Here is a 13,578-nt window from a genome sequence, read left to right as displayed (position 1 = left end):
CCTTAATGTAGATATTTTGATTCCTGCTCCTATATCCACCCTTCCTCCATCTTAGCTCTCGACTCCTCAAAGCTCTCCCCAATCCTTCCCTTCTGCCTTCTCTCTCCCCCTCTCCCCTTCCTCACCCCCACTCCCACCCCTACCCCACCCCCATGCTCCCAACTTTTCCCTGGCATTATTGTCTTCTTCCACTTTCCAAGAAGATTTATACATTGGGGGGGTTACCTTGTTATTTGGCTTCTCTAGGCTTGTGACTATAGGCTCAATGTCCTTTATTTATAGCTAGAGTCGACTAATTAGTGAGTATATACCATATTCATCTTTTTGAGTCTTTTAAGTATCTCACTTAGGATAGAGTTTTCTATTTCCATCCTTTTTCATGCAAATTCAAGATGTCATTGTTTTTTACCACTGAGTAGTACTCTAATGCCTTTATATTCCACACTTTCTTTATTCATTCTTCCATTGAGGGGCACCTAGGTTGTTTCTAAGTTCTGGCTAATACAAATAATGCTGCTATGAACATAGTTGAACAAATGCTTTTGTAGTATGATTGGGCATCTCTTGGGTATATTCCCAAGAGTGGTATTGCTGGATCCCGAGGTATGTTGACTCCCAGTTACCTGAGAAACCACCACACTGATTTCCAAAGTGGTTGTACAAGTTTGCATTCCTACCATCAATGCATGAGTGTTCCCTTTACCTCATATCCTCTCCAGCATAGGCTATCATTGGTATTTTTTGTTTTAGCCATTCTGACAGGTGTAATATGTTATCTCAAAGTTGTTTTAATATGCATTTCCCTGATCACTAAGGAGGTTGAACATGACCTTAAGTACTTCTTCTGTTGAAAATTCTCTTTTCAGTTCAGTACCACATTTTTTAACTGGGTTATTTAGAATTTTAATGTCTAGTTTCTTGAGTTCTTTATATATTTTGGAGATCAGACCTTTGTCTGATGTGGAGTTGGTGACGATCTTCTCCTATTCAGTAGGTTGCCTTTTTGTCTTAATGACCATGTCCTTTGCTTTACAGAAGCTTCCCAGTTTCAGGAAGTCCCATTTATTCATTAATTCTCTCATTGTCTGTGCTACTAGGGTTATACAGAGGAAACAATCTCCTGTAACCATGTGTTGCAGTCTACTTCCTATTTTTTCTTCCACCAGGTTCAGTTAGGTCGGATTTGTTTTGAGGTATTTAATCCATTTGGACTTGAGTTTTGTGCATGGTAATAGATATGGATCTTTTTTCATTCTACTACAGGTTGAGATCCAGTTATGCCAGCACCATTTGTTGAAGATGCTTTCTTTTTTCCATTGTATACTTTTAGCTCCTTTGTCAAAAATCAGGTGTTCATAGGTTTGTGGGTTAATATCTTGGTCTTCTATTTTATTTCATTGGTCAACATCTCTGTTTTTAAGCCAATACCAAGCTGTTTTTATTACTGTTGCTCTGTAATAGTGTTTGAAGTCAGCGATGGTAATGCCTCTAGAAGTTCCTTTATTGTATAGGATTATTTCGGCTATCCTGGGTTTTTTTGTTTTTCCATATAAAGTTGATTATTGTCCTCTCAAGGTCTATGAAGAATTTTGTTGAGATTTTGATGGGGATTGCATTGAATTTATAGATTGCCTTTGGTAGAATTGCCATTTTTACTATGTTGATCCTCCCAATCTAAGAGCATGGGAGATCCTTCCATTTTCTGGTGTCCTCTTCAATTTCTTTCTTCAAAGACTTAAAGTTCTCATCAAATAGATCTTTCACTTCCTTGGTTAGTGTTGCCCCAAGATACTTTATGCTATTTGTGGCTATCATGAAATGTGAAGTTTCTCTGATTTCCCTCTATGCTTCTTTATCCTTAGTGTATAGGAGGGCAACTGATTTTTTGGAGTTGATCTTGTATCCTGCCACATCACTGAAGGGATCTACCAGCTGTAGGAGTTCTTTGGTAGCGTTTTTGGATTGCTGATGTACACTATCATATCATCTGCAAATAACAAATGTTTGACTTCTTCCTTTCCAAATAGAATCCCCTTATCTTTTTATGTAGTCTTATTGCTATTGCAAAAAGAACCAGCTCTTTGTTTAATTGATTCTTTGGATTGTTTTCTGTGTTTCTGATTTGTTGATTTCAGTTCTCAATTTATTTCCTGTCTTCTACTCCTCTTGGGTGAGTCTGCATGTACTGGCTCTTGAGGACCTTAGTCTATTTGGACGCATAGCTTCCTAGGCCTGGATGTTGCGGGGGGGGGGGGGACCTTGGACCTCCCACAGGGCAGGATAACCTGCCCTCTCTTAAGGCTGGAGGGGAAGGGAAGAGGGTTCATGGGGGAATGCGTTGGGAAGGAGAGGAAGGGGTAAATGGAAATTTTTGAATGGAAATGTTGTGGGAGGTCCTTCCGCTCCTCCAGCCAATAGCCGCTGAGATACCAGCCCATTGGGGTATGGTCTCTCTCCCTTTAAAAAAGTGGCCACTTCCCTCCTTGCTCTCTCTTATTTCCTGCTCCATTTCCAGCGACTAGACTCCCTTCCTGATTGCATAGAGGGCTGTTGTCTGGGATGGTGATCTGTAAGGTTTTTTCCCCTTTAAATAAATAACCATTATATTAATCATAATTCCAAACTAGCATGGGATTGTTTGTGACTTATGCCTTTGCCTTCATCTGGCACCCACATGGACAACTGCATCCACAGAAAGCCTGAGAAAGCTTGGGAAAGAATAGAGTATAGCATGTTTTCTTGGTAGCAGCAATTTCTCGGTTCTGCTCTGCTTGCTAGAGGCAAGCAAGCACTCTTATCTAAGAGAGGCTTCCTGACTCAGCTTAAGCTGCAAAACCCTGCAGCTCATTAAGAGGTCCTGCCACGACACACTTAAATGGTATTGATAAAAGATGACTGCTTGCTTGTTTTCGGCCATAGCAGGAAAAAAGCTGAGTTGTTTTAAAATGCTGGCATTCTGGTCAGTACTGCCAGGGCAAACTCTGACTCTCTTAGACAGGCAGGCCGAGTGTGGTCTGTGAGTAGAATGCTGCAGCTTGCTTGCTGGCAGGGACCCTGAAACGCTACAGAATTGTGGTGATAAACATGGCTACAGCTGGTACCTCAGCCATGAGGCTGGAAAGCTAAGGAATGGGCTGGATCCAGCCATCAAAGCCACAGCTTTAAACCTACCCATATTGCTCAGTAATTTCAAGGCTTGTGTGGTCAGAAAAGGAGAGACATACAGTAAAAGAAAGATTCAAAATCAAAGAAAATGTTTAAATGATTTACAGTGTGTTAAAAAAAATGCAAGCTAAAAGTTAAAGTACTTAAAAGTAAAAAAAAGGAAGAAAGAGAGTAGTTGGGTGTGGTAGTACACATCTTTAATCCCAATACTTGGGAGGCAGAGGGAGATTGACCTCTGTGACTTCAAGGTGTAGTAGCACACACCTTTAATCCCAGTGCCTAAAGGGCAGAGACAAACAGATCTCTGTGAGTTCAATGTGTAGTAGCTTACACCTTTAATCCCAATGCCTGGGAGGCAGAGACAGGTGGATCTCTGAGGTCAAGGACAGCCTGGTCTACAGAGTTATTCCAGGTCGAAGATACAGAGAACCTATCTCAAAAAGCAAAAAATAAAAGTAAAAATAAACAAAATAGAGGTTAAAATAAAGTGCACAAAGATGGAAAATACACAGAGAATTTTGATACTGTATGCTATTACGGTCTGTTTGAATTGTTTGAATGCTGAGGAAGGAGCAACAGCTGCTAAAAGATATTTGTTTATAAATGCTACTGAACTAATCCAACATAGATATTTTGAAAATACCTTGACTTCAGAATTTGGATCTAAGGATATGATACTTTGGAAAAGAGATTCTTCTTTTGTTTTCACAGACGATGACACCCTGCAGATTGCTTCCATCCCAATATGGTATGATAGACCATGCCCTCCTGAAAGGTTGTTGTGAACACCTTCAAAAAATTACTTCACTCATTTGATGACTGAGATAAACCTAGCACACAGGTTATACCCTGAAATATCTGATTAACAGCGCCCCCATTCAGCAGGAAGCAGTTTGGAGAGAAATAACTACGTCCATATTCCCAAATATTGTTTATAAATGTTCTTTTACATTTAAAGGGGGATATGATATAGGTATAAATAATTTGCATTGATATGGATTTTGCTTTAGTGATTTAAATTTAAGGTCAATTTTGTTATATGTATATGTATTTCTGAAATTGATTAAGGTATTGTGATTGTGTAGCTCATGTAAAAATGTTATGTATATAAGTTGTTAATGAATAGTTATCTATAATAGTCAAGTTTGTAGTCATGTTAGATTTTCTAGATGTACATAGATATATTTTAGATAGACATTCTTCATATCTTTCAAAGACTATGGAATATGCTATTTAATGTTTTAATAACTTAGGACTTTTCATGACAATGAGACACTCTGCTCCTGGCAGCACCAATCTACTTCAAGAAGAAGATGGGCATCGAAGAGGATCCTTATGGAGTTTGATAGCCATTTGGGCAAGAAACTGATCTTGCCTGGACTGTTGCATAAAATGGACACAAAGAACCCACAGAGAGAGAACTGCTGAACTTGCCTAAAGGTGAGATGATCTTTCGGGGTTCCTGATTCATGAAAGAGTCTTCGAGGCATTCTGCAGGACACAGCAGATAGTGATTGAACTGCCTTTGAAATTTCCTGCTTCATGAAAATGTCTGCTGGAAACTATGGGCCTGTAGGCCGAAGATGGATGCCCCAACGGTACAGAGAAACTTTGGGTGACTGTCAAGGCAGCGAGATGTCTCTGTCATTTCTAGAGTTTGAAAGTTGCTTGTTTTTTGTTTGCTTATGTAATATTGTATCTTTCTGGAGTCTTTAATGGAATTGAAGAATAGTTAGTTACAGTTATAGTTTTCCTTTGTTATGATAAAAGATAAAATAGATGTAAATATTGTAACTGTAATTCTTGCTTGATAACTGTTTTGTTATATGTAATTTTGCTATGTTAAAGTTAAAGCCTTCCCTTTTTTTTGTTTAAACAGGAAAAGGGGAAATGATGGAGGAAGGTCATTTGTCAATAAACAAACTGCCTTGGCCCATTTGATAGGCCATCCCTTAGGTGGGTGGAGTAGACAGAACAGAATGCTGGGAGGAAGAGGAAGTGAGCTCAGATGCAGGGCAGCTCCTCTCAGAGCCAGATGCCATTTCCTCTCCTCTCTGGGGCAGATGCGATGAAGCTCTGACCCAGGATGGACGTAGGCTAGAATCTTCCTGGTAAGCTCACCTTGGGGTGCTACACACATTACTAGAAATGGGCTAGTCCAGGCACAAGAGTTAGCCGAGAAGAGGCTAGATATAATGGGCCAAGCAGTGTTTAAAAGAATACAGTTTGTGTGTTGTTATTTCTGGGCATAAGCTAGCCAGGCAACCAGGAGCTGGGGTGGCAGGAACACAGCCCGCAGCTCTTACTACACAGAAAAATAAAAATAAATAATCATAAGTAATTACTAAAATCTTTCCATATTTAGTAAATCTAAAAATATAGGATTCAAAATTTGTCTGAAAATAGTTGCAAGGTTACTTAAATAAAATGACTTCTAAGATAATATGAAATATAACAATGTTAAATATTAGATGTTTCTTCCAAAACCAAGTTTATAAATCTATTTTTAAAAGTAATCTGGTTGTGATTCCTCTTATTCTCCTTTTACTTTATTTTTACTTAACATATATATGTACATATACATATATATGTATGTGTGTTTAAATATGTAAATTTAAATATATTTTCAATGAGATGATTTGGTAAATATTCAAGTTGTCAAATAAGTTAGCATATCTCTTACCTCATGAAATTAATGCTTCTAGTTGTGACTAGATTTAAAGTTTGCTCTTTCAATAATTTTGAAATATATAATGGATATTATTAGCTCAATATCAGACAGGATATTAAGTCTCAAATACTATCCTGTTTAGCTGCAATCTTACACTTTCTTACCACCAGCTTTGCAGCTCGTCTCTAGGTTGTGCAGTTCAACTCTCCAGCTTGTGTATCTTTTCGGGTTGTGTGCTTGCAGGATATCATTCTCTTTGTGTGACTGGCTTGTTTTTATTTGGTTGAATGCCCCGTAGGCTTACTCATGTTGTTGAAAATGGCAGAAATTTCTTTATTCATTAAGGGTGAGTTATTTCTCATCATGTATATATACTACCTTTTCTTATCCATCCATTTGGGGGACATCTGGATTGCTTCTGTACCTTAGCATTGGTGAATAAGGCTGCTATCCACACCAAAGACAGTACAAACAGCTTTCTGACTTACTAATTTCATTTTCTTTGGGCATATGCCCAGAAATGGTACTAGCAAATTCTATAATTATTTATTACTTTTATGAGCAAACTTCATACTATTTTGCATAATGATTATACTAATTTCTATTCTCACCCATAGCCTATGGGATTTGCATTCAAATTATACCAATAGCTATATCATTTTTTTATTGAAAAAAAATTCTGCTTCCTCCCCGCCTCCCATTTCCCTCCCCCTCCTCCCGCCCCTCTCCTCTCTCCCCACTCCTCTTCTCCTCCCTCTCCAGTCCCAAGAGCAGTCAGGGTTCCCTGCCCTGTGGAAAGTCCAAGGTCCTCCCCCCTCCATCCAGGTCTAGGAAGGTGAACATCCAAACTGTCTAGGCTCCCACAAAGCCAGATCATGAAGTAGGATCAAGACCCCGTGCCATTGTCCTTGGCCTCTCGTCAGCTCTCATTGTCTGCCATATTCAGAGCTACATCTTTTGGTAAAAACCATTTTCATAGATTTAGGGAAATATCTTATTTTTTGTTTTTTTGTAGTTTTAATTTTTATTTATTTATTTATTGGCTCAGGAGATCATATGCAGAACATTGTAAATACTACACTAGGGCTCTGTCACCATGAAGCATCCCCTGTCCTATGTGGTCAATGGTGATATGAAACACCATTTAAGGTAGCTGTTGGCCATTTGTGTGTCTGTTTAGATCCTTTTCCCATTTAAAAATTGTGTTTATGTTTCATTTTGGGGGCTGTTTAAATTTTTGTTTCATTGAGATATTTGAATTTCTGACATATTTTTGACATTAGCCCCTTCTCAGTTTTATGGTTGGCTATTTGTTTTTTCCTTTTCAATGCAGGAGTTGATTCTCTATGTGACTCGTTATCTTTATTTTGGACAGTCTTCTCTCTCTCTCTCTCTCTCTCTCTCTCTCTCTCTCTCTCTCTCTCCTTAACTCTGATACAATCTTACTTATTTTGATTTTGGTTTCTGTGTTTTGGGTGGTTCAGGTTGCTATATCCTAAAACATAATCATTGTCCAGACCAACACAATAGAATTTTTCACTATTATTTTTCTGTGGAGGCCAAAAATTTAAGCCTCCTCTTCTTTCCTTTCCCCTCCATAGCCCACTAAATAAACATCCAACTTCACTCTGAGAAACAGAGCTAGTTCCAGGACAGGCTCCAAAGCTACAGAGAAACCCTGTCTTGCAAAACAAAAACAACACAAACAAACAAAAAAACCCAAAAAACAAAAAAAAATCTCATGATGAATGAAATGAAATAACTACAACACATTTGGAACAGTCAACACACTGCAGTGCCCTACATAATCCTGACTTTGGGTTGTATATTTTATTTCTTGTGTACTTGATGTGATATTTCATTATTTTGTGTTCTTGTAAAATTGTGCCACCAGGTTCTCCAAGAAAAACAAAGATGCAATCAATCCTTTTGTATACATGCCTTTTGGGAATGGTCCTAGAAACTGCATTGCCATGAGGTTTGCTCTCATTACCATGAAGCTTGCTGTTGTCAAAATCTTGCAGAACTTCTCCATGGAACCTTGTGAAGAAACACAGGTGAGGCAGAAAATATTCTCTTTTGGAAAGTTTTTATTTTAGGCATTTTCATAAACTGGGGCTTCATTTATTCTTAAAAAATGTTTATTCGTCTCTAGTTAAAGCTTTCTCTATTCAGTGATCTACCTGAAATCATGTGTGAGTTGTAGGGTCCTGAAGTATGGAGCAATTAGTCTATATCTAAGTGTAAATGGTAATATCATATAAGGTCAATGAAGATTTTTTATATGATTATGTATGATATTATTGGATTTGAACAAAAAAAATTCTTATTTCTTACTAGTATATATCCATTTTACAAAATAATGGTTTGGTTTATAGTGTATTTGTACATGAATGTACCATACATAGAACCAGTTATTAAATAGTGTTTCTGGTTAACTACATATGTAGACATGTCTTATCTCCAGAAGGAATAATGATCATCTTATGATGCCTGTGTCACATCAGATACTAGAAAATCCTTCACCCACAGAATGGTCTTTAAAGCTCCACAGTGATTTCCACTTATATCCATAGTCAAGAATCACTGGTTTTAAGTATTATTCATGGATATAAATTACTCATTTTCTAGACTATTCTGACCATTTGTCCTCAGATTTTGGGAACTCTAGTATAGACTAACAGACCTCCCTTTACATTTTTACAATAATGTCCCTTCATCATTTCTCATCCTTCAAATTCAAAGAAACCAACTGTGTCCCAACCCCAAAAACCTTTCCTAGCTTTTCTCTGTAAATTACTCCTGTCTTCTAGTAATGGTTTCTGTATGCTGCCATTGCCCCTGGTAGCTACATGTACTTCTCTGTGGTATGTTCTCTATGTTCAGTATTCCTCTTACTTTCTGAATCACTTGATTTTATTCTTTTCATTAACTGAAATTCTGACTTTAAGGCTAAAAATTTGAAGTGAATACATAAAGCAGGTTTTGTAGCTTTTTTTTAAATCTTGGGTATATATTTTAAGTTATTTTACCATTTAAAATTAAGAAAATTGCTTTAGTAGATATTGTGTATATTTTAAATAATATTTTTATTTATTCCCTAAGAATTTCATGGCAAATCACCTCAATGTCTATAATTACTTTCCTACATTCCTCACTTCTTTCTCATTTTTAAATACATAAAGTTCAATTTTTGTTAGCCAACTGCTCTTGGGTAAAGAGGGCCTTTCCCCAGAGTCTTGTTGATTTATGAGAAGCACTACCATTTAGTAAATGAGGCTTGGCTTTTTCCAGCAGCATAGGATAACAAAAGATCACCAAACAAGAATAGAACTGTGTTTCTGTCCATACACACTCCATTCTGGCATTTTGTATAGATTGTGGTTGTACATGTCTTGTTCATTCTTTCATATTCTTGGGATTTCAGCTGTGCATTGCTCTCTGTTGTTTTGTTTGGAAAACATGGTTTCTTGAAATCTGACATCACTTCTGGTCTTAAAACTTTTCTCCCCTTTCTATGTACTTTTTATGTAAGGTGAAATATTTAGAAACATGGTTAGAATACCTCCCCTGAATAACATAAGAATACTTTACCATTAATCTAAGTTGAAGTAATGCCAAATGGGTTTAATCTTATGACTTTTGTGTTTAATATACCTTGAGTGTCAGTAGGTTTTTCTTCATGGAAGAATAGGAGGATAAGGTAGTCATCTTCTTTTTAGAGACTTGAGGACAGGTGTCTTGATGTTCTGTATGTGGATACTTTGCTTTGATGGAAAGCAAGTTTTGGTAACCCCTGATAAGCTCTTGTTACATACAAGATGGTCTTTGTCAAATTACAGGACAAACTATTTGTACATTCTTCTACTTAGATAAGAATATTGGTCTGTTGGAGATTCTTCACTTTTTAAACTAATGAAAATATGGTATAAAAATAAGGTATAAAATAGACTACAACTTCCCTAAAGCACTCCATTGAGTTCAGAAGAAATGCAGAGGACTAATATCTTAGTGGTTCCAAAGTTTTCTTTCCATCATTAATTTCCAAGGTTCAGTGTGGAAGGTAAACACATTGTTTAGGAGCAAGAGGTGTACAATGCAAAAATCATGATTATCTTTCCATTTTACTAAATGCAAAATTCACTTTAAATCTCCTTTAAATGCTGTTTTCTCTCTACTCACTTTATAGCACCTTTTAAATGCTGTTTTCTGTATACCCACAAATATGCTCTATAGAGTTCAAATTACTGCTCCATTTAAAATGTGTATTACTGAGGAAGACATACCATCACAATTTTGTCTTGGCATGTAAGGAACAGTGATAAATATTCACTTAGATGTATGATAGATAGAGGCATATTTTCTTTTTTCAGTTTTTATAAAGATAAATCTATGAGGAATTCAAGATATGTGTTGCTAAAAGTCATACGTATTCATTTATAAAGACAGATTATTTATAGGAAGTAGTTCATGTTGTTCAGGTTTGTATAGAACTTGCTATGTAGCTCAACCAGCCTTAAACTTACATTCTTCCTGACTCTTACATCTTTGTTCTAAGATCATGGCCAAATGACAATACATAAAGAAACTATTGTAGTTCTTAATAAATTAGTTCTATTAGTCTTCTGTGCATTTTTTCATTGGTTGTTTACCAGTGTATTTTTTTCAACTATTATAGATTCCCTTGAATTTAAGTGGGGAAGTACTTCTTTATCCAGAAAAACCTATTAACCTGAAGACTATATCAAGAGATGGGGTCAAAAATGAAAACTGATTTGTCTCAAGTCCTGATATGTTCTTCAAGTATCCTTAACACCTGAGATTTTAATTCACTTCTGAATAAAGCCTAAATGAATATTTCATTTATCTACCATACTTCATGAATTGAGCATTCAAAATCTTTATTTATCTTTCATTGTCTTGATAGAGCTTCAATTATTGTGTGTGGAAAAAAATTATTATTTAACAATGTATATGTTGTTTAATATCAAAATATATCCATTTTCCCAGTGATATCTTGTTGTGTTTTATTTTAATACTGATAAAGTTTTCTCAGAAATATTACTAATATTTTCTTTTCCATTATAAAATCATTGATTTTCCATTGATGACTGAGTACTCCAATGATACCCATTTTTGTCCTTTGAGCAGCTGTAAGTTTAGATGTTGACCACTGTCCACTGAACAATTTCTTTGATTAAATCTAAGGGCTGCATTCATCTCTGGATAAAGAGATACAACTTTAGAAAGCAGTGTGATATGAAGATTAAAATAATAGTAGTAATTTTATTCCTGAGATTTGTGAGTTCCTCAACCATGGATTCCTGGCCAGAGACCTAGTACCAGGCATGCATTTCTTCTCATAGAATGAAGTTAAATACAACAAAAAGTAACTAGTTATCCTATAACAGTCATGTGACTATTGCACTCATGAATTCATATCTTGACATACTGGTCTTTATTTCACAGCTAGGTAAAACTACTGATGAGTCTTTCTCCCAAGAAGTCTATCTAGCACTTTCTTGTATGATATCTTGAAATCAAGGAGGAAACCTCATGGTCAGTACTAAGCTGATATCCCTATAATCAACGTCTGTCAACAACTGATAGTAGCAACCTTCCCATGGGAGTATAGACTGAGTGCCATGGTGTGTGTGTGTCCTTGATGGGGCATTAGAAAAGGAAACTTTTCACTGGCTACTGAACAGAGAATTCTCAACAGAAGAAGTTCAAATGGCCAAAAGATACTTAAGGTCATGCTCAACCTCCTTAGCGATCAGAGAAATGCAAATCAAAACAACTTTGAGATATCATCTTACACCTGTCAGAATGGCTAAAATCAAAAACACCAAAGATAGCCTTTGCTGGAGAGGTTGTGGAGAAAGGGGTACCCTCATCCATTGCTGGTGGGACTGCAAACTTGTGCAACCACTTTGGAAATCAGTGTGGCGGTTTCTCAGAAAAATTGGGATCAACCAACCCCTGGACCCAGCAATACCACTCCTGAGAATATACCCAAGAGATTCCTTATCATATGACAAAAGCATTTGTTCAACTATGTTCATAGCAGCATTATTTGTAATAGCCAGAACCTGGAAGCATCCTAGGTGTCCTTCAATGGAAGAATGGATGAAGAAAGTGTGGAATATATACACATTAGAGTACTACTCTGCGGTAAAAAAACAATGACTTCTCAAATTTTGCATGCAAATGGATGGAAATAGAAAATACTATCCTGAGTGAGGTAACCCAGACCCAAAAAGAAGATCATGAGATGTACTCACTCATAATTGGTTTCTAGCTATGGATAGGGGGCCTCTGAGTCTATAATATGTGGTCCTAAAGAAGCTAAACAAGAGGGCAAACCTAAGGAAAAACATATAGTTATCCTCCTGGCTATGGGAAGTAGACAAGAGTGCCGGGCAAAAAATTGGAATCTTGGGGGTAGGGTGGGATGGGGGTAAGGGGAGATGGAGAAAGAAAAGTGTGAAGGAGAGGATGAGGGGAACTTGGGGAAACGGGATGATTGGGGATATAGGAAGGTTGGATAGGGGAGCAGGGAAACTCATATCTTAGTTAAGGGAACCACCTAAGGGTTGGCAAGAGACTTGAACTTGGTGTGGCTACCAGATGCCCAGGGCAATGTCCCCAGTTAGTTCCTTGGGCACCTGAGGATAGGGAACCTGAAATGATCCTATCCTATAGCCATACTGATGAATATCTTGCATATCACCATAGAACCTTCATCTAGCAATGGATGGAGATAGAGACAGAGACCCACCCTGGAGCACCAGACTGAGCTCCCAAGGTCCTAATGAGGAGCAGACGGAGGGAGAACATGTACAACGAAGTCAGGACCACGAGGGGTGCACCCACCCACTGAGACAGTCGGACCGATCTATTGGGAGCTCACCAAGGCCAGCGGGACTGTGACTGAAAAAGCATGGGATAAAACCGGACTCTCTGAACATGGCGGACAATGAGAGCTGACAAGAGGCCAAGGACAATGGCACGGGGTGTTGATCCTACTTCAGGTTCTGGCTTTGTGGGAGCCGAGACAGTTTGGATGTTCAACTTCCTAGATCTGGATGGAGGGGGGAGGACCTTGGACTTTCCACAGGGCAGGGAACCCTGACTGCTCCTGGGACTGGAGAGGGAGGAGAAGAGGAGTGGGGGGAGGGGAGAGGGGCGGGAGGAGGGGGAGGGAAATGGGAGGCGGGGAGGAGGCAGAAAATTTTTTTTCAATAAAAAAAAAAGAAAAGGAAACTTTGGGTATGGAAGATTCCCATAGGAATCTGTAGGTCTGTTCCCCAGCAATCTCAGAGTGTCAGACACCAATGGCTACATAAAGAAATTTTCTCCTCTATTTGTCTGTGCATACCTGAGCAAATTTGAGATTTGACTCTTTGCTGTTTTATTTTCAATGAGACATTTTGAATTTTCTTTTCTTTTTTCCTTCTTTAATAATTTTTTATTTATTTTGCATACCAACCACAGTTTCCCCTTCCTTTTTCCCTCCCATTTCCTCCCCCACATCCCTTCTATTTCTCCACCATTCCACTCCTCTGTCTTCATTTAAAAAGGTTAAGGCAAAAGTCAACAAAGTATGATATATCATGTTGAGGCAGGACCAAGCTCCTACTCACTGCATCAAGGCTGAGCATCTCCAGAGGGAATAGGTTCCAAAAATCTAGCTCATGCACCAGGTACAAGACATGATCACACTGCTATCAGTCCCACAA

General features: G+C 37.8%; 1 protein-coding gene across 1 annotated transcript in view; it reads left to right on the top strand.

Moving 5' to 3' along the window:
• The window catches only part of LOC130871384 (cytochrome P450 3A6-like), a 145,617-nt gene extending 135,007 nt beyond the window's left edge, over positions 1–10,610 (top strand). The window contains exons 12-13 of the mRNA XM_057764722.1: positions 7,731–7,893; positions 10,515–10,610. Of these exons, the coding sequence (XP_057620705.1) occupies positions 7,731–7,893; positions 10,515–10,610 (259 nt within the window). The remainder of the gene's footprint in view (positions 1–7,730; positions 7,894–10,514) is intronic.
• The last annotated feature ends 2,968 nt before the right edge of the window (positions 10,611–13,578 follow it).

Source organism: Chionomys nivalis, chromosome 3, assembly GCF_950005125.1.
Source record: "Chionomys nivalis chromosome 3, mChiNiv1.1, whole genome shotgun sequence".
Lineage (NCBI taxonomy): Eukaryota > Metazoa > Chordata > Mammalia > Rodentia > Cricetidae > Chionomys > Chionomys nivalis.
This window is presented reverse-complemented; position numbering and strand designations above follow the sequence as displayed.